The 27,946-nt window shown below is 38.8% G+C and overlaps 3 protein-coding genes across 7 annotated transcripts; 2 read left to right on the forward strand and 1 right to left on the reverse strand.

Moving 5' to 3' along the window:
* Nucleotides 1–484: 484 nt before the first annotated feature.
* Nucleotides 485–1,917, reverse strand: LOC135612142 (leucoanthocyanidin dioxygenase-like). Its single transcript, XM_065108002.1, has 2 exons — nt 1,320–1,917; nt 485–1,234 (listed from the first exon to the last, which is right to left on the reverse strand). The coding sequence occupies exons 1-2, from the start codon at nt 1,832–1,834 to the stop codon at nt 667–669; spliced, it is 1,083 nt and encodes a 360-aa protein (XP_064964074.1). The 5' UTR covers nt 1,835–1,917; the 3' UTR covers nt 485–666.
* A 3,733-nt stretch (nt 1,918–5,650) lies between these two features.
* Nucleotides 5,651–14,736, forward strand: LOC135612143 (sodium/hydrogen exchanger 4-like). Of its 4 annotated transcripts, none has more exons than XM_065108003.1 (14): nt 5,651–5,886; nt 6,878–6,996; nt 7,090–7,187; nt 9,332–9,391; nt 9,544–9,590; nt 9,688–9,882; nt 10,147–10,193; nt 10,271–10,337; nt 10,611–10,711; nt 11,511–11,612; nt 12,635–12,779; nt 12,918–12,980; nt 13,056–13,139; nt 14,087–14,736. In XM_065108003.1, the coding sequence occupies exons 1-14, from the start codon at nt 5,707–5,709 to the stop codon at nt 14,339–14,341; spliced, it is 1,563 nt and encodes a 520-aa protein (XP_064964075.1). In that variant the 5' UTR covers nt 5,651–5,706; the 3' UTR covers nt 14,342–14,736. The 4 variants fall into 4 exon arrangements, with proteins under 4 accessions (XP_064964075.1, XP_064964076.1, XP_064964077.1 ...); XM_065108004.1 differs by having other exon boundaries at nt 12,638–12,779; XM_065108005.1 differs by having other exon boundaries at nt 14,003–14,229.
* Nucleotides 14,737–15,480: 744 nt separating this feature from the next.
* On the forward strand, nt 15,481–26,324 carry LOC103983890 (syntaxin-22). Of its 2 annotated transcripts, none has more exons than XM_065108008.1 (7): nt 15,481–16,063; nt 18,182–18,275; nt 19,369–19,508; nt 20,118–20,192; nt 25,668–25,825; nt 25,904–26,062; nt 26,138–26,324. In XM_065108008.1, exons 1-6 carry the CDS (start codon nt 15,858–15,860, stop codon nt 26,011–26,013), a joined length of 783 nt encoding a protein of 260 aa, XP_064964080.1. In that variant the 5' UTR covers nt 15,481–15,857; the 3' UTR covers nt 26,014–26,062; nt 26,138–26,324. The 2 variants fall into 2 exon arrangements, with proteins under 2 accessions (XP_064964080.1, XP_009399502.2); XM_009401227.3 differs by having other exon boundaries at nt 25,904–26,004; nt 26,077–26,324.
* Nucleotides 26,325–27,946: the final 1,622 nt, after the last annotated feature.

The raw sequence follows: 27,946 nt of genomic DNA on the forward strand, positions 1-27,946 counted from the left end.
GTTCGTAAGTTTGACTCATTCCTTGTCCCCATTAATTAAAGTTAGCTGATACAAATATATTTAACGTTTCAATAGGATATTGCACTTAATACGAGTTTACTTTCCCTAATGCAATGATGAAAATCTAAATAATCCATGATCTTCATTGTTCCAAATATAAAATTAAATCATGATCCACATAATTCAAATTTGTTTCGACAATATAGTAAGTAATATGTTTGATAAACTACTCGATCCAATAGGGTGAAAGATCTTCTAAAAGGGGCATGCAGAATTTGAATCTTTATCTCTAACAATTATAATTAACGAATTTAAGCTATGTATTGTTTAAGAAATTACTTTGCATGTCAAATTCCTTTAAAATGTTGGCCATTCTCTAGTGATATGTTCTTGGCGAACCAAAGTGAGATTCCAACACACATCCAGCCACTGATCGTATGATGTTTATTGTGAGTAGGATTTCAAAGTAGACTAAGACATGAGGTTGAACAAGAGAACATACATAGCATATTATTGGAGAGCATTTCCATGGACCTTTGAGGACGGTGCTACAAGGAGAAGACCGACTAAATCACATACTTGGACTCCGGAAAGCAACGTGGTTAACACGGGACGGTAGAAGCGTGACGATGTACTAAAAGGACAGTTGCACCACAGGCGATGATCTCAGTTTGGGGTCTTGAAGTCCCCCCGAGTCTTCTTGAAGAGCTTGTGCTGGATGTGCTGCTCGAAGGTGCGCGGGGGGAACTTGGCCGGCGTCCCGTCGGCCACGAGCTCCTCCAGTGGCTTCAGCACAATCTTGTCTTTGGGAGGCTCGCAGAAGACCGCCCAGGAGATGCGCACCTTCTCCTTGTTGACGAGCCCGCGGTGGAGGATGCTCTTGTACTGTCCATTGCTCAGGATCTCGAGGCAGTCTCCGACGTGCATGATGATGGAGTCCGGCACGCATTTGGCGGTGACCCACCTGCCGCCGTAGTAGATCTGCAGCCCCGGCACCATGTTGTGGAGGATGAAGGAGAGCGCGCTGATGTCGGTGTGCGCCTCGACGCCGAGGGCGAGATCGGGCTGTGGGCAGATAGGGTAGTAGTTGATCTTCAACTGCATCAGCAGGTCCTCCATCCCTCCGAGTTCCCTGTCCAGCTTCCCCTCTTCCAGTCCAAGACCCAGGGAAAGAACTTCCAGCATCTTGGTGACCACCGCCCTCAGCTGCCTCCCGAACTTCTTCGTCACCTCACTGCACCGACGGATAGAGAAAACCTTTGAAGGAAGACGACGAGAAGAAAAAATAGGAATACGGATACGGGGAGACGGAAGCTGACATGTAGTCGGTTGGTTGCTTGGGCCAAATGGAGATGTTGATCTTCTCCTCCGGGAATATAAGGTGGAAGAAGTAGTCCTCCCACTCGAGCTGCCCACTCGCGTTGTTCGCCAGCTTGCTCCCGTACCCTTGGATCTTCCCTGATGACTGGTCGTTTGCGTACTGCTCCTTCTGCTCTATGGGCAGGTCGAAGAACTCCTTCCCCACCTTCCTCAGCTGCTCGACGAGCTCCAACGGGATGCCGTGATTCACGATGTGCATCACCCCCCACTCCGTCGCCGCCTTCCTCACCTCCTCCACGCACGCCCTTCTCACCTCTTCATCAGGCGAGTCGAAACCCTGGAGGTCCACCACAGGAATCTGAGGCCCCTCCGCCGCCTTCTTCACCTCCTCGAACGCGTCACCGAGGTCGAGCCGCTCCGACTCGGGGCGGACGTACTCGGTCGGGATCTCGTTGATGCCGCTCTTCGCCAGGATCTCCACCCTGGGCGCCACAGACACGACCTTGGTGGCCATCTGGTCTCTCTCGGTCCTCGTCGGAACAATTCCAAGAGGGCTGCTGCTTGCTGCTGCTGTCCCAACGAGGAAGGCTGCAGTACATATATAGGAGAAGCTTCCGCTACTGGCAGCAAACGTGAGCGGAGAAACCAGGGGCGGATGCCCCGCACCTGCTACAGCTAACTTCTTCACCTAACCGGTGTGCAGGGGGGCATCATGGTACTACAGTATGAATGGCGCCGGTGGTCACAGCCACGACAATGAAAACGAGGGCATGGTTGAGAGAAGGAATTAAGGTGACACGTGGGGCCACGCTCTACAAAACAAATCCAGCCTTTAATCTCGGCCCTCCATCCGATTCGGTGGGTTTGATCTGCCACGGAAGGAGGCGTTGACGGGATATTAAGCACGTGAATCCAGAAAGGGAAGCACGTGCGCACCAACCGCCCTGATGCGAACGCAGTGTAACCAACCGTCTTCGTGGAGCGACGTTGGTAGTTCTCGCATGCGGCAACTGCGAGAATGCGTTGAAGGAGACATATGGGGTTGGCTATTCGTCGGATTAGTCCAAGTACGTAAAGGATCGGATCCGCTGTGGGTCCCATAGTAGAGACCATACACCAGCGTCTGGACTAAACCATGTCGAGATGGTCGCAACGCAAATTGAGCTAACTTGGACTACATAATGCGCATCATCACTTCCCCTGATATGTGGCCATCTCAGTAAAGCATTGATGTGCTCTTTTGATGATGTTAATGTTTGTCATGTATTCATGGAAGGAAACCATTGTGCTTTGCCACGTCAACTATATTATTATTATTATTATTATTATTATTATTATTATTATTATTATTATTATTATTATTAGACATGCTGATGGCAATCCCGAAAGATTAATTAAAATTGCCTAAGAATTTAACTTATAGGTTATTTTGAAATATATTAGTGGTAGAATGTAGACACACTGATTTCACTAAAAAAAAAAAAGTCTATTTTTTTTAGCTTGTTTCAAAAGGTGTCACATGTCTAATATAATGCCTAAAATAGTTTTCACCAACCATAATGATATTTTTCTTCACTAGCTACTATTTTAACTATCATAACAAGCTTACCTAAAAACACTATAAATGATATAAATGAATTCATAACCTCAATCAAACCAATTTGAGACTATTGCAATTTTGGTTTTGTAATTGTTACGATCCGAGTCTAATGAGTTAATTGGTCAATAATTTTATTTTAATTTTTTAACCATGGATATTTTCGATATTGGACTAATTGAGATATTATAATCACTAATAATGATAACTAAAGAGAAGTCACTTATAATATTTTTCTATAGTTTCATGGTGCTTTTAACCAATCAAAAAAATATAATGTTATTAAAACATGCTGTAAGTCAGCCAGATGATATCAAAACATACTAAAAATTATTTAATATATTATACTATGATTCAAATTACTTCTCATTCTATATCATATCGAAGTTAATGCCACATAGTAATCCAATATCAAAAATCCAAAATCTTGATAGTGTGACCGAGTAAAGGTATTGCCTTGGTGTGATAAGCATCACTTAGACGTGAGACACGCAGACTAGTGGCACGTCAGAAAGCATAAAAATCATTATATTTTTATCATAAAAAAATTTAATATTAAAATTTAAAATAATAATAGATAAAATTTATGTTGTGTACCTTTCAATATCATTTAGAAAGTCTTTGTTGATTTATAAATGCACCGTTGATCTAAAAACTGTAACAATATCGATCTAAAAAAAAAACTATACTCTTTCTTCTCCTCTCTTCCTATCATTCACAACATCACTATGAGCGATAGATTAGAAATAAAAGAAATATAAGAATGATTATTTTATTATTTGAGAGTCCTTTCTATTGATCGATAAAAGTAATCGGAATCCGACCATATCTATAATATATATTATCTAACTAGAGAGGGTCATGTAATCTAATATTCTTTTACTGAGCCATTAACTAGTAAAATATAAAACAAATTAAAATAATAAAATAAAATTTTATTTGAAAGTACTTTATTGGATTCTGAAAAAATATTTTACATGTGCATATAAATTTTATAAAATAATATAATAAGTCCAATAAACATAAAACCACGTGCATATAAATTTTATAAAATAGATCAATAAATCTAATAAATATAATACCATTAAGTATGACTACTAATATGAATTATAATGGTTGTATGTCATCAATATCATACTTCCTTATATGAATTATAATATTATTATCCCTTTTTAATACAGTTCAAAATAACTTCTGTAATCTATCTTGCAAAGACAATCGTGTTATCGTATTCAATCATAATATGTACATATATAAATATGAACAGGATAGTAAAAATAAATAATTTTAATTATATAAATAAAAATATCAGTTATAATATATACTCTATGCATCATCATGTCTTTTATGAGTTGCTCACAAACACAATCATAATAATATATTCTTTCAAACACTTTAGGCTATAAATCCTAAGTGAATAGATTATTAATTAATATAATAGGACTCAAGTTCTTAATTAATATTAATTATTTATGAATTTTTTTTTTCTGACCATCAAGTACTTTATTCCATAATGTATAGAACTACTAGAGTACTTGCTATTTTTAGAAAAAAAAATTATTGTAATATGTCACAAAGTATCTTCAATAACTTAGTAATTAAATTTGACTACACAAAGCCCTAAGATAAAATTTCACATTCATAAATCTTGATTAATGGCTTCAAAGTATGTCACAAGATCAACTTTTATTATTTATAATATAATAATATATTACTTTATTTTTTTTATAAATTATTCCTTCAACTAATATAAATATAAAACGTAAAGTGAACTTCTTAGAGATAATTTCCAAATTCAGCATATGAAAATATCATCATTCAAGTTGATATAATTTCATGTATATAAGTATATAATTCATCGTCTCTTCAAATATCTTAATACTTTCTTTGTAATATTTTAGTATATTATTCCTAAACAACTTTAATATAACTAGTATTTTGATTACAAAATTGAAATCTACCCTAGTATAAGCTTGAGCATATAATAGACTTCTAACTATGCATATATAAGGAATATTTATTTTTATCTAAATTTTTTTAGTCATTTTAAAAATATTTCTTTTGGTGAAAAGTTTCTTGGTTTGATATAATAAACCAAGATCACTATTAGTTAGTAAAATATTATTCACATATAGATCGATATAATAAACTAACTCCTATTGATTTTTAGATATAAATACTTTTGTTAATGATGATGTCTTGGATCATAGTCCTTTTAAGTTTTTATTTACATGAAATTTATGTTACACGTAATCACTTCTCAGTCTGGCTCTCACAAGGCATGAAGTCACTGGGTCCATCATGGGCCTTTTGGGCTCTTTGCACTACATATTTAGATCCTTCGAGGCCCAAACGGCCCACAAGAAATTGGCAACCTCTCAAAATACGACTAACGACCAGCTATGGGCTCAAATCCCCTGCAAAGTTAATTTGCAGCTAATTGTTACAATTCTGCTCTGATCAAATCATAAGGGATGGTTATTAAGGGTAAAATAAGATGTTCCTCAGAGAAAATAGAAAATATAAATCTGTACGGAATTCTAGCGACTCACTGCAACCTCGGCTTGTAGTGGATCCTGTCGTGGGTCCCACTCAAACACGTGGCACGTCTGTCCGTGATAGGGGCGGCACGTGGCTGCCACCGATCTCCTTAAACCCCCCTCCCGGGTCCCACCAAAACTGTTCTCTTCGTCATCTCCATCTCTCCCAAGCCATAAATTTGCTGCCATTTGATCGTCCCCTTGTCCAAACCCCTTCGTCGCCGGCGATGCGATAGAGATCCCGTCTAGATGGCGCTTGATCTCTTCCCCCTCGCGGGAATGGTGTTCGACGACAACGCCGCGGCCGCCGATCGCGGCCGCGTCGTCTCCGTCTCGATGTTCGTTGCCGTGCTCTGCCTGTGCATGGTCGTGGGGCACTTGCTGGAAGAAAGCCGATGGACCAACGAGTCCATCACTTCCATCGTAATCGTAAGCACTGATCCCTGACTTTTCCTTAGCCGCTAATCTTGTCAGATGCGCCGAAGCGATTGTCCAAGGTGAAAAAGGGTAGAGTTCTTCTATCCATCTGTGGAATGAAGTGATTAGAACCTTATTAAGATCTATCCTCCGCTGAGTAGCAGAATAAGTTATTGTTGGTGGAATGAAATGTGCAAACGTGTCATCTGGCTTTCCAAAAGTGCGAAATTCCCATTGGACTAATAGTTGAACGTAGTGCAAATGTTCGTTGGAAAAGATCACGGCCTTTTGCTTTTTTCTATTTCTAACTGGGTTTTGGTACAATATCTGTGTCCATGTGACGACGGCATTCATGTCTGTTATCCAGAAGATATGTAATGGTAGATTTGGAACAGGATGTTTATACATGCAGCTTCTTGAAGGTTGGTTATTTGGTGCACAGTTCCTTGGATTCTTCTTTTCAACTTGATAGAACTATTCCTCAGTTTCTTTGAGTTGTACGTTATTGGATTATGAAGAGGAAGAAGTAGATAAAAGGTACTTTTCAGCAATAGTTGAACAAGAAAGGGTCAAAAAATAGTGAAAATGAATTTTAATGGCCTGATCCGTGGGCAGTTGTGCTCTGTCTAGAGGAAGTGTAAGAATGTTCTTTCTTTTGGTACATAAAGGCAGATAACAAGTTGAACAAGTTTATGTATAGTTCATGCTCTGATTTCCTACAATCTTCTGTAAACAAGCAAACCTTAAGGTGGAAGAGAAGAAAAGGAGGCACAATGAGTGCATTGACAATTCGGGCTGGAATAAAATGGAAAATTAAACTTAGATTACTTTTTCAGGCGGTCAAGAAGTGAGTGACAAACGTTATAGAAATACACTTCCCTAGCTTATATCTTTCGTTTAATGATATTGTTAATACTTCCATAATGTTTGAGCAATTTATATATTTCAGCCTGTCAGAAATTTTTTCCAAGTGGCAAAGGTTTAAACTCCCTGTCTAACTTAGGGATGCATCGTTGGTACCATAATCTTGGTCGCTAGCAAAGGAAAAAATTCCCACATTGTCAGGTTTGATCAGGAATTATTTTTCATGTATCTTCTACCACCAATCATCTTCAATGCTGGGTAAGTGCTTTAAAACCCTGTTTCTAGTATCGCCTTTGTAGAAAATTTCTGAAATGTCTTTATTGACTTGAATCACATGCTATACTGCTTCAGGTTTCAGGTTAAGAAGAAACAGTTCTTCCATAATTTTTTGACAATATTGTTGTTTGGAGTAGTTGGCATTTTCATTTCATTTGTCATCATTTCAGCAGGTAATCTTTCTTTCATTCAAGTTTATGACTAATTGCTTGTATATTGCAACTGTGGATCATGATAAATAAGATGGTAAATACAAGAAAAAATGTATTACTTGCTAAAAAATATTGTTTTCATGTCCTCATCACCGATCTTAAAGGAATTGAAGCACTTGCAGGCTGATGTCATGGTGATGTGGAGTGCAATTTCTGTTTTCTAATAACATAAGTTGTCCTGGTTCTGTGGCTGCTACCTCAAAATTGATAATTTAGCTGGCCCATCTTATCTAACGCTCCTCCTTGTCTAGTGGTTGTGAGGAAATCCTGTGCAACACATGGATACCTATGTGGACATGTACTCGTATTCTGTGTGCAATCATGTTCTATGGTACCTGCACACTGTTGATGGTCGTAGAGAACCGTTGGTCATAAATTCTTGTCTTTGATAGTCCTAAGATACAAAATCATTTCCTTCTCATTGGTTAGATCCAGGAAATCCTTTGCTCTTCAGCACCAACAAACTTTCCATCAGATCTCACTTCTGAGATCTCCATTACGCTTTGCCTGCTGAAGCCAGAATGTTTTTCTTGGCTAATGAAAAAAGGCTTAGATTAACAGTGATACTTTTCCTGTTTTACAAGTTTTTTACTAAACTATAGAATTAATAGTAGAAGCGAAAATGCTATGGTAGCAAAATTGACATTACACCTTTTTAAGTCACAGTTGTTCTGATAAACAAATTGCACTAAGCCAAATTTCTGTCATCAAGAAGCTTCCATATACTGATAATGAAACTACATCTTCCACATATCTGCTTATATTTACATCCTTACCTGGGAAAAACATATTAGTGTCAAAACACTTACATCATAGTTTGAACTTTAAGTCATGCTGGTGTTACTCAAAATTCCTAAAGATTATCTCTTTTGGCTGGTTCTTTTGATAGTTTGCAGGGCATGTGGAGATGATTTTAGTATATTTCTATCTCTGACTGATTATTTAGGAACAGGAAGCTGAACAAATATTATCACTGTATAAGGAAGTTGGTTTTGCAGTATATCTGGCATAAAATCAATGAGTAGTGGCCCATTCATTTTCCTGCCTGGTATCCAAACCAGGTGTGAGGACTTGGAACCCTTAAGTGTTTTCTGTGTCAATGACACCTAACTGGGCTTGTCAAGTGTTCCAATTAATCCAATTTTTTCCAAGTCTGAGTAGTGGACATCGCATAGCGATTAGGCGGTGGCAGACCTAAATCTGAAGGCATTTTCCTTCTAGCCACAAGGTTGAGAAGAACAAGGCAGTCTGAAGCATGCTATCCCTTTAATTTTCCCACTTTACTATTTCCTGACAGCTGTCTATGGCAACATTCTAAAATCTCAGCTCATACTAACATACTAAATTGATCTACCCTTGGCCAATAGGAATGTGGTGTTGTCGAAGATTGTGATCCTTGACAAATACATATTTACTGCTAAAAACTTCTAGACATGTTGAATTCAGGGCCAGCGTGTATTTGTTTTAGATTTTTGACTTCCTATTGTGCAGAATGTGTCTTCAATATTTTGTATATTAGTTTGAAGTTCTTTATTAAATGGTTGTATTTAGTATTTACTATAAAGGTTTTTAATTCGTTAAGAATCTTTTAAGCTTCTTTTGATTTACGTATAAGTGTGTGTGTGTATATATATATATACATATACTATTGATCATGGATCACAACTTTCTGAATTGTTCATTTATAACCTAATTAACAAGATTACCAAGATGCATATCTGATACATGTTTATCAGTTGTGGTGTTGTTGAGTCCGTCTCCATGTTTATATTACATGCTTCTTCAAAACAACACATGCAATTATATGCTTTTAATGATGAGTAATTCACTTGACCAAAAGTGCTTTATGAAGTTGGTGCACACCACCAAATAATCCATTGGGGTAATAGTCAATCAAAAAATTCAGTAGTATTTTTAATAATTATTTATTATAAATTGACAAGTGAGGCTTCTATTTTTGAATTTCACATAACTATACATTTCTCTTCATTGTTACATTTCAACTAAACCCTCAAATCATTTTTTTTAAGTTTTAAACAATTGGTGGATTTATGCTGTGTGCAACTTAATTCTCTTGTATCTGTTGTATTACTTGTTTGTTTCAGGTAGCTGGAAGCTCTTTCCGAAAATTGGTTTTACAGGCCTGAGCATTCAGGAATATTTAGGTATGACTTCAAGCACTGTTATTACTCATTATTTGTCAAATTCATATTTGAGGAGACATATGATAAAATATTACTGCAACTGTTTTTTCATATTCACCTTGTGGAATAGATCTTTTTGAATTGATCGTCTCTTCATTTTTCCTTTTGTTCAGCTCTTGGGGCGATATTTTCCTCCACCGATACAGTCTGTACGTTACAGGTTGGTGTGCCCCAGAATTCTCTACCAGTTCTCAGATTTAGCTTTAATCCAGTCATTGTCAGATATGCTTCCAGGACCAATTATATGTAATCTGTAGGTACTTCATCAAGATGAGACTCCCCGTCTGTACAGCTTGGTGTTTGGTGAAGGAGTTGTAAATGATGCTACATCTATTGTCCTTTTCAACACAATCCAGAAGCTTGATGTCTCTAAACTAGAAGGCTGGGCTGTATTACATGTTTTTGGAGATTTTCTATACTTATTTTCCACAAGCACAATCTTGGGAATTGCTGTAAGCTTTATTTGCCACCATATGTACAAAGAATTAGAATAGTGCTGTCTGTCAGAATGGTTGGTTAATATCTAAGTAAACAACTTTAGTCTCTTTTTATGATTTTCATCTGGATAACTTATGCAGTTAAATGTCTTATTAAGTGAAGTCATGCCATTGTGCTTTATTGTTACTGGATTTTGTTATCCAAGTACAATCATGTTTTCTCAAATTGATAATTTATGCTCATGGTTTTGTTTTCACTGTTGTACCTTGTTTTTGCAGATTGGGCTTTTGACTTCTTATGCTCTTAGGGCCCTTTACTTTGGTAGGTGAGTGAAAGGAAAAAAAGAAGAAGGCATTATCCTTATATATTTGTTTGACATTATGACTACAATGTTGTCAGCAGGCATTCAACTGACCGTGAAATAGCTTTGATGGTTCTAATGGCATATTTATCCTACATGATGGCTGAGGTTAGTTCAAAATAAATTATTTAACTATCTTTTCCTTGCTTTTATGTTCAAAAGAAAAAAAAAATCCTTGCTTTGTCTATGACATCTCACCATTTTGCTGTTATTTCATTAACATTAAGTAATTTGATTCTGTCTCAATTTTAAGTCAGGGCCAAGTTGATGATGTAGATACCATTTTCTTTACTTCTGTTTATAATGTTGATCAATTACATCAAAGTGACTGCTCAGTTGTGAGGGATAAGTTTATTTCTCTAACACAAATTGTTCGTGCAGCTGTCTCAGTTGAGCGGGATTCTGACTGTTTTCTTTTGTGGGATTGTCATGTCCCATTATGCATGGCATAATGTAACTGAAAACTCTAGGATCACTACAAGGTATCCTGTTAATGCTTGTGACAGAAAGAATTGGAACGTGGCAATTATCTTCTTTTTCTTAATTAGATAAGTTTCATCTATTTTATGTGTGTCTTCTCGGTTGTCTTGTTGATTCTGGACTCTATATTGTCAGCAGCTTGATATGGTCCTGTTATGACATAGAACAAATTTCAGCCCATTGAGTTGCTAGTTGAAGCATGAAAGGGGCTGGGTCAGGGTGTAGAACTGAAGTGTTACGGCTTGTTGTCATGTTACATGAAAGGTAGTGAGGGAACCTTCTGGATTTGCAAATTGATCAAGGAAACAAGTAACTTGATTCAATCTGGTTTTTCAGGACTTTTTTGTGATCGGACATTATTAGTCAATAATTTGGTCACCAAATATAATTATGAATTCTCTTGTAGAAATATTCTCAAGTTTTTGGAAATTTTTATTGACTTTGATAAACCAGTATCAGATAGCAACATATGTATTGTGCTTGGAAGTGGAACCACTATTTTCAGTTTGATTGATAGGATAATTTAAGAAGTTGAAGGCACATTTACTGTGTAGTTATGTTAATTATGTTATCAGGGAAACAAATACTTGACCTTTGGATCATACCTGGGAGGGGTTCCAAAACTCTAATTATGACAATGATCTAAAACTAGTAGGCTAGGCCTTACCTGATAAAAAAAAAATTTAGATTCATGGTATAAAGTATGTTGGCCTTGATTGCATGTATTGTAAAAAAAAATTTTCTTATGCTTGTTGATGTTATAAAATGATATTCATTAGATACTTGCCTTATTTTTGGCAGGCATATTTTTGCTACCATGTCATTCATTGCAGAAACATTCATCTTTCTTTATGTGGGAATGGATGCCCTTGACATTGAGAAGTGGAAGGCAATGAAAACAAGGTATTGTTAGCTTCATTGTATAATTTTTTGCTTTATTTTTGTGTTGTCTTGGCGGCATGAGTATGATTTGTTGGTATATGATGCCTTCTTTTGGGCAATCTAGACATGTTTTGAGGTCTAGTATTCAGTTTTGATTTTTTTTTTAAATTTTCTTTTCTACATTGGACTTCATAAGAAAACCTTCATTTGTTAGACTGCTGACCAACTTTTCTGATAGGAACCTCAGTGTCAGTAGGTATCTCCATTTTGATACATACAGATTGTAAACTTATCTACATGTTGTGGTTTGCAATAAGAGGTGGAAAACTAATTAATTATTCACATGGAACATGTTGCTGTTATCCTAAATTCTGTTATCATAGTTTCTATGATCTATGTATAACATTTTCTTTCTGTATGATGTATTTCGATACTCTCTTTTGTAACTTTGTGCTACCATGAGATGAAGTAGTAGAATGTGTGCAATGTTTCTTGGTTTCCGCTTGGTAAGTCCATCATGGAATATGTGACAACTGAGGAAGGCTTATTAAATATAACTTAGTGAGTTAAATCAACAATAGATTGTTTCCTAAGATTATCAGAAAAAATTGGTTAGAAATTTACTTGGTTCCAGCAGTAGAATGCAGTAGTAGAATGTGTGCAGTGTTTCTTGGTTTCAGCATGATAAGTCCATGGAATATGTGCCATCTGAGGAAGGTTTATTGAATTTAACTTAGTGAGTTAAATCAACAATAGATTGTTTCCTAAGATTATCAGAAAATTTGGTTAGAAAATTACTTGAAACCATAAACTCTTCCATATTTGGAAATTTTGATCTCTTTGGTGTTTTAAAATTACTTTTTTGCAGTGCTATAATATCTCAGACTTAACTCCTGAAAGTAGGAATAAAATAAGTTCAAAGTTACTTTTCAATCATTTGATTCTGCTTTTCCAAGATTATATTCAAATTTTATCTACATTATCATCTGGCAATGTAATCTATAATTTGATTCTTTCCAATCTGAAGAATGTCATCTTTTTAGCAGTTTGAAGACGTGCTTTGGCATCTATGGTGTCATTATTTTTCTAGTTTTGCTGGGCCGTGCTGCATTTGTCTTCCCTCTCTCTATTTTATCCAACTACATAAGTTCGCATTCTGAAACATCACTGATAACACTCAGACACCAGGTTACATGTTCACTCTTCTTTGTTTGACATTCACCAAGTCTCTGGATATAGAAATGAATGATCTTGCTTATAAAATTTTATCTATTGCATTGTCTGTTCCACTGACGACGGCATGATTGTTGTAATTTGAATTGCCAGGTCGTGATTTGGTGGGCTGGTCTCACGAGGGGAGCTGTGTCTATTGCATTGGCATTCAGTCAGGTGAGCTTATTTTTTATTCTAAATACAATAATACATCAATCAGTATGAGACAACTCAAATCTCCATCTTCTACAGTTTGCACACTCTGGTGTTACATGGGATCCAGTTTATGCAACAATGATCACCAGCACAATGGTAGTTGTGCTTTTCAGCACTCTGGTAAGTCATGACCCCCACATACGAACACTTTCATATATGTAATTTTGTTTCTCCGGAAGTGACTATTTTTTAATATTGAGATATTATAAGTACACCTGTTTGTTCCCATTTGTTCTACATTATACTATACGTTAACCAAAGCTGACAAATTCCAGGCACGCAGATACAACCATGTGGCAGTTTCTTCTTGAAGATTATTATATTTTAAATAAAAACTGAATTGTTCTTTCGTTTATCATTTTGAGGGCCAACTGCTGAATTAAACTTCGTACAATTTGGCATCAGATGAGCTAAATGTCTGATCACAAACAATGCAAACAGTAATAATCAAGTTAGTCTAATATTTACCTTATTTGCAATCTGAATATTAAGGTTAAATTTGTCCATTTTAGTGTAATCATAACTATCATGCCTTGATTTATTATTTGTATTTTATGCTGTTTAACCTGATCTGTATACTTTATAGGTTTGTCTCCTTTTTTCTTTTTTTTAACATACTTGCTGCTGATTCAATGCGGCAAATCTTGCCATGGGTTATTATTCTAACACTTGCTTAATATAATGTTTAGTTATGTTAGATTGCAAACTGTTATTGGTGTTTGTTCTTGGTACCTGAGGGAACTGCACCAAAACTAAAGGCAGTGTGACTGATAGATTCCAGGTTTGGCTAAAGGCATTGTATCATGTTTCTGATCGAGGTTATCAATTTTTAGTAAGAGTGACAACATTAGGAAACAAAAAAACGAAGATGTCCCTATAACAGAAGTTACTGTCATTTGCATAATCCAGGTTTGCGTTGTAGTCTTGGCATTATCAGTTTATAAAGTTGCAGTCTTACTCTTTTTGGTTGGTTCTTGTTACAGAATTTCTTCTCAACTGAGGATGCCCAACCGTTGTTCATTTATCAGCTGTTGTTAGTCACATGATTGGATTACCTTATATCTCAGGTGTTCGGGTTTCTGACAAAGCCACTCATAAATGTTGTACTACCTCATCATGTGCATCACGGCAGCGATCAACAACCTAAAACCGATGACATTACCCTTTCTTTAATTCCTCCTGAGGACTCTGCTGAGTCTGGGCTTCAACAAGCGAGAAGAAGTTTGTCACGGCTGCTCGCGAGGCCAGTACACACCATACATGCATATTGGAGGAAGTTTGATGACAAGTACATGAGGCCAGTGTTTGGTGGTCCAACCTAGATCGTCCCCTGATTCTTGCTGCAGATGTACCCTCTAATGACAAACATGGAAGCTACTGTCTGGATCTGTGGACTTGTACAGATTACTCGTTCCTCTTCTTTCTTGGCTTCCCTACGTCATGGAGTGCTATTCTCAAATTGTTGCTAAGATCGAAATCAACAACTAACGTCCTATAGGGCATGGAGCTGTGGGATTCTGCTGAACATGTTTTACTGGATTACTTCAGCTGGTTCTTAGGGAATGCCTCAACAACAAAGCAATGCAGCTAAAGCTTGAGCAAGTGACTCATATGGCAGTGTTAAACAAAAAAGACAGTTTTGTTTTCTGGCCTTCAGTTGGCCTATATGTATATTAAGTTTTTTCTTCTGATTAATATTAGTTATAAGGTTTATATCTGATAGCGTCCCTTCACATACTATTTGTAGTATTTTGATTCCTCAGGACAGACTTAGAGAAAGCTGCTGAAAAATCTGTAGTAAACCTTTATTTCTATTTGTCGGGTTAATTAGAAATTATCCGGTTAGATTTTTTTAATATTTTTTAATAATAAAAATTTATATTAAAATTTTTATAATTATAAAAATAAAATATTTAATCTCATTTATTCTCACACGATTGATTGAAATCTAAGATGAGGTTTAACGACAGTAAAATGTTTTCGTGAAATCTATGATGAGATTAAATATTTAATCATTAGGATAATTAAGATTAATTATTTTATTTTTATAATTATAAAAGTTTTATTATATTGTTTTTAAGTTTAGGAACGATAATTATATAGGATAATTTATAATTAATTTTTATTTTTTTATCAAATTCTTGGAGTTTTGATGTATCCAGATAAAAAACATTATTAGCAAAATAATAGATAATTTACATTTGTATGTGCATGAATGAATCTTCAATTGTCGTAATTTATGTTAGTGTCAAAATAATTAATCCAGAAGCGAAAGGTCAAGATGGAGCAGTTCTTGTTGACTTTAATCCTAAAGTCAAAATTTGACCAAACGAATCTTGGGCCGATCAGCATAGATGGAACATCATGCGGTGGTTATTTAAAGTCCAATAACAAGTACACCGTAACATCAACTCGCCATAGACCTTACACGACCCAACCGGAACAGCCGGGACTCCACGCATCCTTCTAACTCATAAGCGGCAGAGCGACCGACATGTGCCGGGGCTTCGTTACGCAACGCTCCACCTCCGTTCACAAGAAAGGTTGCACCTCTCACGCGTTGGGCTTGTGCGGTGCGAACCCCCCGCGGCTCGTCGGCTCCTGGTAGCCTTTCCTTCCCTTGCTCGGTTGGACTTTGCTTGATTAGAAGCCTTTACAGCGAACGAGTAAAAAACAAAAAAGAAGCCCTATTCCAATTCATGAATTCCTGTTATTACCGTAATTCCCCTCACAATTCTGCTTCGGATCGCTCTGCCCCGCCCCTGCTGCTGCCGGATGTCTTCTCTTTGTAGGGTTCGTATTTGGTTAGGAAAGGGGAAGGTGTAAGAGGAAGAGGAGATGAGCTTTCAGGATCTTGAGTCGGGCCGGCCGCTGTCGGGGAAACGGGGGCGAGATTCGATGCAGAATGGAGGTGGAGGAGGGAAGGATCCGACCCAGGCGGTAGTCGCTGGTGTTTTCCAGATCAACACAGCCGTATCCACCTTCCAGCGCCTCGTCAACACCCTCGGCACCCCCAAGGATACCCCCGAGCTCCGCGAGAGGCTGTGAGTTTCTTCTTCTTCTTCCGGGTTTTTCATTTTGCTTGTGGTTGCGCATTTGATGATTCATTAGCTGGATAGCATTGGCAATATGATTTCTTTCTATCCTTTTGCTTTTGTCTTTTCTGAGATCGGCAGTCGTGTTATGTCAAGAATGTACGGGACTGTACAGGGGATTGATCTTGTTCCTGCTCGATTAGGTGGGCTAGGTCCTCATGATGTATGGCCGTCGCACTTACCTAGTCTTTTTGCATTAGAATTTTCTCATACATTAAAAAGCATTGTGATTGTTTCTCTTAATAAAGATGAATTTCATGAGGAATCTGTTTGACTGTTCGTTTGGTCGTTGAGAAGCTTATGTTTTTGTCCTGCTTCTTGAATGGTGATCTGGGTTTTCCACTTTCACTTTTGCATTTGCTTGATGGGTAAATTCAATTGTTACAGCAGTGTCCTAGTGGCAAGGCTTTTAGTCAATTTTTTGCTTTAAGAGGTATGCATATAAGAAATTGATTGACATGAATTATTTAGCTCCAAGGATGGCCAGAAAGCCTTGTTCCTAGCAAGGTACTGAAAGTACTTGTAGAGCAGATTCTTTTTTGTCCAGAGCATCAAGGCATCAAGCTTGTGGAATGTAGACATGCTACTGTTAGGTTGTGGCTCAATGGTGGCATGATCCTCTCCTAAATAGAGCTCTCATAGCCTTCAAGGAGGCAACAAGTATGTGCCTGTTATGGAAAATATCCTAGATAAAGTGTTGTTCCACTTGAATTCTCCTCTCCATATTTCTCTAAACTGTCCAGCTGCCTCCACTTCTAGTCCTACTCTGTTAGTCGTGGTTGTGCTTCTCTCTACTCCTAACTCAAGTAGGAGGGGGCTGACCACTTATTGTGTTGGCCAGGTCTTAATCTAGAGTCTCTGGTGTGTTTGACTTGAGCTGTTCAGGTATTTGAAGGACAATTTTGTTCTGAGTGTATGTTGAACCAGTCTCATCTTGTCCCCACACATGGCCGGCCTGGTTGGTTTCAAAGGCATGTTAGTCCTGGTTTAGGCCAGGGCCGATCTGTGTTATAATAATTAAATTTGGATTTTGTGGTTTTTGATTAGTGCATTTGATTATCATATCCTTGCCTTCTCGCAAGGATGTCCCTGATCATTTTAAGTATGATCTTAATCTCTTTTCTCCATATATCTTGCATAGGCAATACCATTTTCTTTGTTCTTATTCACTTGCTGAAGTTCTTGTGTACTAGATCCTTATACATATGCAATTTAAAAGTGTGATGAAGGCCATTACGTTTAGGATTAAAAGAAATGTTGGCTGACCAAATACACTAAAAGAAACTTGTCAGAAACTATTGAAAATAACTGTATGTGACGTGTGATGAAATGCCCCTTATATATCTTTAACATGAGCTATCTTTGTGGATATAAAAGCATTCTCAAACAATTTAAACTGATAAACTAGACTATTCTGGAATATAATGGAAAATACGAAATGAGGCATCAAGATCTATTTTTTTGACACTTAGGCTCTTCTTATTTGCATGTCTTAACATCTTAACCTTAGAAATGATCATAAATATTGAAATAATAAGTTTAAAGTTGCCCATTGAGAGGAAAAGTTGTTCAGCTTGTTTCTGCACATCAACTGTTAAAATCTTGTGTATTGTTGGCCAGATCAATCTAAAATTCTACTACAGTTATTTTGGTCCGAGATCATTATGGTCAGACCACTTTAAAGTTTAAACATCCCGGAGGTGTCACTTCAGCAAAGGGGTGAATCCACTACAGAAACTTGATTTGCATCTTTTATCAGAATGATCAGAGAATTCTTTCATCAATCCAAAAGACATCATCACAAGAAAGACCTGAGCCAATACTGAAAACAAGACCTAGCTACATCATAGCTAGCACTCTTGCATAAGTAAACCTTAGGCTGTATAACCTTTTTTTTCTTTTCATCACCAAACCCCTGCATGAGCTTCATAGATTTGCTTCATATTTTTTATATCATACAAGTCCATTGAATGCTATGACAAATTCTTTATTAATTGAAAGATGTTGCATTTGCACAAGTTGCCTTTCTAATTTTTTCTGTTGTTAAATGTCCATGTCCTAGTACAGGCACAAAACCAGGCTAGATATTCAACAATTAGTAAAAGATACAGCTGCCAAACTTAAACAAGCCAGTGAAACAGATCATCATGCTGAAGTTAGTGTGAGTATAATTGTTTGTCTCCATCTTTGTTTCTATTTCTTGGCAATTTATTAAGTTTCAACTATAATACTGCCTGGCTGCTCAGAGTTAGTCTTGCATGGTCTGACAATGACATGTTATAGGCGAGAAATTGATCTAAGCATCCTCATCAGCTTTCAATACTTTGGGTTGGAGCTTATATTAGTTAGAATTCACTGAATTGAGCTGCTTGGTATAGTTTTGGTCGGGGCTAATTTTACTTGAGCGAACATGATCTGCTACTTGTTATGAAGTTAACACTTAGTCTCATGCATTCAAATCAATATTCATGATTTCTCATATTTACCACCTTTAATAGGCTCATTTTGTTAAGTTACCCTCTTTTTAAAATAGTATCATGCATATACCATTTTGTCATTTCTGTTGGTCTTCAATTTATTTTGATTTCGGATCTTGTACATCATCATCAATTTTGGAGGTCTTGAAGAAAAGATTAAAGCATCAAAGGTCTATTGATGACCAAACATATGGTTTAGCTCTCCATGAATGCTGGCGATTTCAGCCCAGGTTTTCATATTTTTCACAACAAAGCTAGAGGTCCATTTTGTCAACCATGCTTTGCCATGCCAATATCAGTTCCCCAACGAAGTCCTTCAATACTACATAATCAAATATTTGTATTTTATTTATATTAAATTATAGAAGGCTTGAGCAGGCACAGCTCTTTTATTGATCAAGTTCTATCGTGTATTTGAAGTGTGCTATGTTGTCCATCAGAAAGGTCTGCAAACACTTCTTTTTTTTTTCTCTTTTTTCTTCATTGTTAGTTGCTTGTCAATAAGTTACAGCAATCGATGTTCAGTAGTTATCTCTGAAAGTTGTTATATTGTGTGGCTGTGAGGAATCCTGAGACCAAGTGTGGCCCTAAGACATTATCAGCTCTGCTGTTGGCCAATAATAAGCTGAAGTTTTCAATCAGTGATGTCTTTCTGTTCCATTAAGTTGGACATGGAACATGTTGTTTCTCTTTATGTTAATTTCATGCTTTATTGCTGGAGGCAAAGAATAACTAAATTCTGTTCATACTTATTATCTCATGCTTTTTTTATTGCAGACAAGCAAAAAGATTGCTGATGCAAAGCTCGCAAAAGATTTCCAAGCAATTCTGAAAGAGTTTCAGAAAGCTCAAAGAATTGCAGCTGAGAGGGAAACTGCTTACATCCCTTTTGTTCCCCAAGCAGTTCTTCCATCAAGGTGGTATTTGTCGGATTATATGGTCAATCAGCTAATTTATGCCTTTAAAGTTTGATTTTTGTCAGTCATTTTTCTTTCATCTTCATGCATCAACCTATTCATCAATTTAGTTGAGTTTAGATTTTTTGTGCTACAAATGATTTGGATAAAGTTCAAAAAAGCATGCCTTTCAAAAAGTGTGATATTTTTATAATAATAATCCTTGTTTCACTTTTGAGGGGTATTTCTGACAGAATCTTGTTCCAAAAAGAGAACAAAATTCTGTCTTTCATGGGTATTTGTGATAGCTTCCGATTGTTGAGGGACACATTCTTCATCTCAACATTTCAAGGATGAAATTTTTCTTTGTATTTGTTTGTTCATATTACAATTTTTAGATGTGTAGCTTCTGTAGTTTTCTTTCATCATGCATGAATAAATAATAATGACTGAAAGCAAGACCTTTATAGTTAATTTTAGGCATAAGTTTTCTAATTTATGTTTGTCTTTGACTTGAGGTTTCCATATGAATGTTGTAATTCATTCATTTAAGTTTCTTAGTCTTTGTAGTTGTCATCCTACCTTCACCTCCTTATTACTATTTCTTATGGCCTGATCAATGCTGTGCAGCTATGCGTCGAGTGGGGTAGATGGTAGTTCTGATAAAATATTTGAGGCATGCTCAATGCTAGCAGAATCTAGGAGGTAAGAGAAGGACTCAACCTCATTCTTTAATCTTGTGATCTTATGCTTTTAAAATTGTTACAATCTGAATAGCACAATGTTTTAATATGTATGGAACATCTAACTATACACAAAATGTTTAAGCCCAAGGCTTTAGTGCTAAGGCACTAAAACCAAGGTTTGCGATTTCAAATCGTACCGCCCTGTCACGACCTTAGCTGGTTTTGCCTAAGGCGTGCGGCACCCTCGCGCGTCCGTCCGCAAAGGTCAGCCTCCCAGAAGCCTCCCATTGTCCCTTAGGACCAACAAAAGAGAGAACGGGTTAAAGAGAACGCCTCAATCGGGATCCACAAGCAAACATGTCCGAAAAACACTTCATAGACAATGCAAAATACAAACAGACTTTACAAGCTCTGAACAGTGGCACAACAAAGGGTAAAATGGTCCATTACAGACCGAAAAGCTCTCGAACGTGTCCACATGACACAACCTTTATTTACAAGCCTAAAGAGGCCACCAACCCAACTAAAATGGGACTATTAAGCCTTCGGCCGCCCCTTTACATTCTGTACAAGGCATGAACATGCCAAAAGACAACGGACAGACATAAGCATTACATCCAACATCTTGTTTAGAAGTTTGTCCGTTACATTCTCCCCCACTTATCCCTTCGACGTCCTCGTCGAAGCCTTTGTGAACACTGCAACTCTTCGCCTTTGCTGAGTCTTCAATCTTCCGCTCCAGCTGCAATGCGCCTCTTGGCTCCCAGCTGCTCTCCGCTGCTGTTTCTGAGTAGTCGAACCTTTGATCCGCCATGCTGCTTCAACTCGCCAATGACTCTGACTCTGGTGTGGGGTTGGCTGAGTTGTATTGATCCTCGTTGATTCCTGCGGATCCACCAAATGAAGGAAAAGACCATCCTTAGTGCGCCAGTCTCTCAAAATTTCCACATGCTGCTTGAACTGGGTGGATGCTTGTTGGAGCTTTAACGAGCATCGCCTCGCAAACTTCTGAAGTTTTGGGTCCTTCCTCCACAAAATCTGCTCATTTACTCTTCTTTCACTTAGTTGTCACATCCAAGTAGGTTCGCATCACTTCCGCTTTCGATTGGCATTTCGTTGGGAAATGAGGCGGACAATCTACTCTCAGTAGCACTGATCACCGTTGGTGAGGATTTGACAACTATTATCTTCCATTCTCTTCGAAGGGTCTTTGAACTTGTGCAGAGCTCCTCTGCTGGATAGATAAGAGAATTAGGGTACTCGGTTTCGCCCATTCTCTTAAGAGTTGAGAAGGCAAAGGTTACTTGACTTCGCCCGCCTCCTCGAGGTTGTACTTCATGCATCGAGCTGGTTACTGGCCTTCGCCTGCTCTTTGCTCACACTTCTGAAGCACTTGAAGTGTTTGCACTCCTTGCGTTGAGTTAGCTACTGTGATTCACCTTCTCAATGCCATTGAACTTCTGGAATGCAGGAAGTTTTCACCCCAACTTGGAGTAATTCTCTGATAGATGAGGTCGCCTCTGGGATTGTACCGTCTTCTCCATCAACCCTGCCGCCTACTCCACTGAGTAGCAAAGGTACAGCACCGCGTACTGCTTGCTTCGTTCCTTGGTCGTGCACTCTTGCATGACCCGAAGTCCTTCACTTACGGCTATCTTGATGAGAAACTTGTTGACACCGGTCTTACGAAGTTTCTTGGCCTCTGCCCTTCAGCCTTGTCTCGGTACTTGGAGATTGCCTCTGCATGCTCCACCTCCTCGGCCCCTTTCACGACCAAGCGCTCTCCCTCCGTGAGAGCAAGGGATCAATGACTTGCACGGAAGTCCCGCCTCTGCGGTACCATGGCGCTGCCATGCCCATGGCCCTACTATCCGTCGCCTCGCCTCTGTATCCCTTTCCTTCACAATCAGTAGAGATGTCTCTGTGGCACTCCTCTGAGTCCACCTCCATTCTAACTGATGCTTGATTTTGGGTAGCTAAGTCCCTCTGGACTCGTCGTCGCTTCCTCGCCTCTTTCGACCTCCTGCTTCAACACCTCTGTGTTTTCCAAGCAGTCTGTTTGGTCGATGGAAAGACAGACTGCAACTCTCATCCATGGCCTCTGCCATCACGTTGTAGAGTTTGCACCGATTCTGTTCTCCTTAGCTTCCTTGGTAGCAACGTTCGCTTACTCGACCTTGTCCTCTGACTTGTCGGGCTCCCTTAAGCGAATATGAGCTCTGGAGCAGTCCAACTCTCCAGCTGCTTCGATCATACCTCTGTATGATCAAGTCCCTCCCATGGAACTCACTGGTACTTGCATTCGAACTTTTCCCTTGGTGGAACCCAGCCCCCATATGCTGATGACCAAGGTTTTCATCCGATGCAAAATTCGGTGCACGCCTGGAAGACCCGCCTCTGCGGTACCATGGCCTTCACTTCTTGAATCCATAGCCCTTCCTGCCGTCGTGTTGTTCACCAAAGCGGAGCTCCCAGTAGCTCCCGATCATACCTCCATATGATCTAGTCCCTCCCGGGACTATGTCGTGTGTGTCGCATTGCCACGAACTGTTCCACCACGATCCGCTGCACCATGTCGCCTCCTGGTGACATCTCCATTGCATTCTAATCCTTGTGGAATAAACTCGAATTGTGAACCCTCCATGTGTGGCCTCTGCCAATACATCGCAGGGTCTCCTCCACCTTCGATTTTGTTCGCTCCTTTGGCAATCGACCTTCATCCACCCACTCTTGGGTCACACCTAGATGAAGCACCGCTCTAGGACAGTCCGTCGCCTAGTAGCTCCCGAAGTCCACCGACTTCACTGTAATTTGTGCACCATTGTCTGGATCCTGGGCCTCTGCCCCTACCAGCACAATCTCCGCTGCGCACTGCTTCCTTCATGGCAACTTGAATGGCAACACTGTGGCATATTCTTCAAGAGTACCCGCCTCTGCGTCCTCTTGCCCCGTGCTAAGGCCTTCCGAACCCAACTTCGCCTCCGCAAATTGAGTCGCCTTAGTTCCTCCATCAAATGCTCCTCCGAGATAAGGTGCATGTGCCCAGAAGCTCCCTTCGTCTTTGGCACCATGCAAGATGAGTCCGCTCCGTCAGAAAGAAGGACCCATGGAACAACATGATCCTACCCTTGCCTCTGCAAGAGCTCATGTCTTTGACCTCTGTCTAAGGAAAGCACTATGCTTCTGCTCCATGTTCCAACTTCTCTACTGGCTCCCTTCAGGCGGCTTGGGTACTTCGCCAAGTTACACCCAAGTTGCTTCGCTCCTCGTTTTTGCATTGAGTCGATGGTGGCCCTCGCGCCCACCATTCCACGGGTCAACCCTCCCTTGAGTCCGATCTCCATATCGACTCTAAGTGTGCCTTCATTTAAGTTGCTTCAGGTCGCTCCCCCACTTGATCTCACAATGCATCCACCAATGCATTCTCTCGAGCGAGATCATGCGGCAACTCCTCGCTGCTTGCTCGGTCCATTGAGCTTCGTGGAGTTGTTGTTCGTGAGGTACTCCTCCTCAACATATGAAGTCCGTCTCACATGATTCTCCCTCTGGAGTGCCGAGACTTATCCCTCCTGGATAACTATCCCGTTGGAGCAATATCTCTCTTCGTTTCGGAGACCACCATCCCCTTGGACTACTCCGATCTGCTGAACAAACTGTGCATTGTTCTGCCTCCTGCAGACACACTTGCTAGATTGCGCCTCCACGTCAATACAACCACCGCTGCACCCCTCAAGGTCTAGCAACATGCTGAACTCGTTGCACACTTCAGCCTCCTCCGGACGTATCCTTCGCATGCCGAAGAGAAAGTTTCAATGCTCCATGGCGCCGAGTCTCGGTCACCTTGGGATGGCCACGAACATTCCATCGTCCGCATACAAGCCCATGCATGAGTACCAAATTCTTCGAGTTAGCAATTCCCCTCACCTCTGTGAGCTTTGCATAACTCTTTTGGTCGTTGAGCAACTAATTCCACCTTGGATGGTCTCATTCTTGCCAAGCGCCTCGCTTGCCTAGAGCACCATCAAGTATAGTTGTCAACGTTGAGCCGTAGCTCAAACTCAGCCATCCCAACCTTTGTGCGCTCCGAATTCTTCCAAGCTTGCCTGTTCTCGTGGTGCCTCTTGCGCGAAGGGTTGGCCATTCCCCTGAATGCCAATGTTAGATGCCCGCTCCTCTGAGCGACTCTTTTCCCTACATCTCCATGCCCGTTTTCCCTCAAACGGTCGCGCGTTGCTGACTGCCCTCAACGCAGCCCCGCTAGGTCCCCCACGTTTGCATGTCAAGTGTTTCTATGAGTGCTTGTCCCGCTCTGATACCATAATGTCACGACCTTAGCTGGTTTTGCCTAAGGCGTGCGGCACCCTCGCGCGTCCGTCCGCAAAGGTCAGCCTCCCAGAAGCCTCCCATTGTCCCTTAGGACCAACAAAAGAGAGAACGGGTTAAAGAGAACGCCTCAATCGGGATCCACAAGCAAACATGTCCGAAAAACACTTCATAGACAATGCAAAATACAAACAGACTTTACAAGCTCTGAACAGTGGCACAACAAAGGGTAAAATGGTCCATTACAGACCGAAAAGCTCTCGAACGTGTCCACATGACACAACCTTTATTTACAAGCCTAAAGAAGCCACCAACCCAACTAAAATGGGACTATTAAGCCTTCGGCCGCCCCTTTACATTCTGTACAAGGCATGAACATGCCAAAAGACAACGGACAGACATAAGCATTACATCCAACATCTTGTTTAGAAGTTTGTCCGTTACAACCCGGTACTGGTCCGCTTGTGAACCGGTACGCGGACCACCCACATTGAGCAGACTATGGTTTGTAGCTATTACCATACTGTTATATTAGTTTCTTGATCACAGTAACTTTCGTGTGACAGTTATGTGATGGTTTTTGTAATTCAGCTATTCTGAAAATACATTTCTATGATATTGATAGAGCTTTGGTTATCTATTTATCAGTCATAAAAAAATGACTTATTTATTCTGCATAAGGTATGTGGGCCCATGGATGTCAGTAAATTGCTTACTTCTGTTTGCTTAAGATCTACGGGCTTGGATAGTTGCTAAAAATTACGATGGTTATGTTTTGTTTGACAAACTTATTTTTAGAATTTTCATTTGACAACTATACATTGTACGTTCAATAAGCTGTTGTTTGAATTTAGATTTTTTAATCAACTTCGTATATAGAATTGATATCTTGAACATGGTGCCTAAAATTCAGCTAGGAACTTTCACGCAAGATAATTTTACATTAATCTTTGGACCATTGATGTCATGTCCAGTAGATGGGCTTTGGTTGTCTGTGTGTGAATTATTTAGCATTAGTCAAATTTCAATCTTCTTTAAGAGGGTACAATATCACGCTTGGTAACCATTCCTTGAACTTGTTGCTGAACTTACAATAGTAATGTTGATGTCTTAGACTGGTTAAGTTCTTAATAGAACTTTTCGACGTCAACTAAAAATGTACTTATGTTAGACAAGAAGGACTTCTGTTGGATACTGAAATTGTTTTCAACGAGGCCATAATCGAGGAGAGAGAGCAAGGCATACAGGAGATTCAACAGCAGATCAGTGAGGTGGACGAAATTTTCAAGGATCTTGCAGTGCTAGTTCATGATCAAGGAGCTATGATTGGTAAATTTTCTTTGTTGCATCTTCAATTGAAGCTTTCATCATTGGCTTCTCGGACTGAAGCAGTTACACCACTTGCAGATGACATAGATTCCCACATTGATAACTCACTTGCAGCAGCCGTACAGGCAAAGACTCAGCTCACCAAAGCATCTAAAGCACAGAAGTCCAATTCTTCTCTGGTATATTAGCTTCAATTTGTGCATCCAGCTTGCCAGCGAATGTCCATTTCTCAGCAAGGTTTACTTCTGCAGACATGCTTGCTGTTGGTGATCTTTGGCGTCGTTCTACTCATCGTGATCATCATTCTTGCAGCTTAATTCAGGAATCAGAAGTCACCGCGATCTGATAAATGAAACCATCATCTGAGCCAATTTTTGTGCGAAAAGCCTATTGTCGTATCCCGGTTAGATGAAGCCATGTTGCATTTTTGCGATGCTGTATGGTAAATACATGATATAGCCATTAAGCCAATGTTAAGTTATTCGGGTGCCTTTTTATATGATGCCCTTCTTTATGGTCTGCCTATCAAAGAAGTGAGACTTGCCTGTCTATGCATTGAGCAAAGAGACTAACAATTATATCTAATATTAAAGGTATATTCCTCACTTTTATCTATTAAGGAAAGAAATCATCCCTGTTTTGAGATTAGCATTTTAGTTTTCTTCAGTTTGGGAAGTTGTTTCTTCCTCTTTGAGGTTTCTTTCATTTTTCTTATTAGTAATATAAATATTGACACATTTTTCTTTTATTTTTCATTTCAACTATCTCATTCATTTTTCTATAAATTTTGTTAGTTTTCTTATTCAAAGTCGAACCAAACTTAACTCCTCTTCTAACTTTGAATATTTCACTGATGGTTCAACTCAGTCCCCATCAAATCAGAAACTTTACTTCATTTATCAAATATCGGGCTAATTACATATAAGATAAATATCTCAAGTAATTAGTTATATTAAGCATTTCAATCTTTATATTTTTAAACATTACGTTGGTATCTTTATATTTATAAAAGTAAAATATTTAATCTTATTTTTTCTCACAACTTGCACATATTTAATCTCACAACTCAAAAAGATGTTATTCGATTTTGATTTATCATACTTCAATGATTGTTGGTGTTGTTGATTTGCTTTCTTATCTCGTTTGTCTTGTCGCTTGCTTGTAATCGATGTGAGGTTCCTTGTGTTTGATCGATGGACAACTGGCGACACTTTATTGTCAACGACAATAGTGTTGAGGGTGATGGCATCTAGTGATCACCAACCTAGTCACGAGCAATGGCTACATACATAGTGGAAGTGTCGTAGAGTGTGTGATAGTCTTACGATAGCTAACTTGTCTCGGTCGTAGGCAGCAACAGTGCCATTGTCTACAATGACAACACGACTATCGCTACATGCAGCTATTACCACTATATGAATCAACTTCTTTTTCGAAATCTCGGAATATTCCAAGAAGATTAGGAAATCATTCGGATCGATTATCTTTCGTTATTGGTATATCACTAAAAACTTTTCATCCACGAGATCCACATAGGTTACTCCTCTCCCTCAAGATTAGTATAAAAACACACTCAAAGCTCTAAAAAAAAAAAGAAGGCGTTTAACTTAGGCATCGAAAGACCAACTCAAGAGAACCACTCTCGACTTTAGTAGAAGATTAGGCATCAAAAGACCAATGAGTAGAAGATTTTACATCATCTCAAATGACTTCTCGAACTCAGATCAAGGTCATGTCGCGTTAATACAAATATCAACGATAAATTTTTCTAACAATATATGTCTTATCAATTAAGATAGAATCATTAGGGTGATCTCATGTTACCTAATCTCAAGCTAGTTAGAAACACTATATCGACATAATGATTCAAGTTTTTTTTGTCTAAAATATTTATTATCAAATATTGAAAACTTTGTCTCATAGAAATATTTTAAAAAAAATTATAAACTTTTTGACTTCATTAAAATTGGTTTTCAATAAATTATTTCAAATGAATGCTCAACTCATATTCGATGATTTCTCTCTGGTAGATTCTTTTGGCACAACTTCCCATCTTTATGGATATATATGTCTTATCAATTAGGACATAATCACTAGGGTGATCTTAGGTTACATAATCTC

This window comes from Musa acuminata, chromosome BXJ2-5 (assembly GCF_036884655.1).
Source record: "Musa acuminata AAA Group cultivar baxijiao chromosome BXJ2-5, Cavendish_Baxijiao_AAA, whole genome shotgun sequence".
Classification (NCBI taxonomy): Eukaryota; Viridiplantae; Streptophyta; class Magnoliopsida; order Zingiberales; family Musaceae; genus Musa; species Musa acuminata.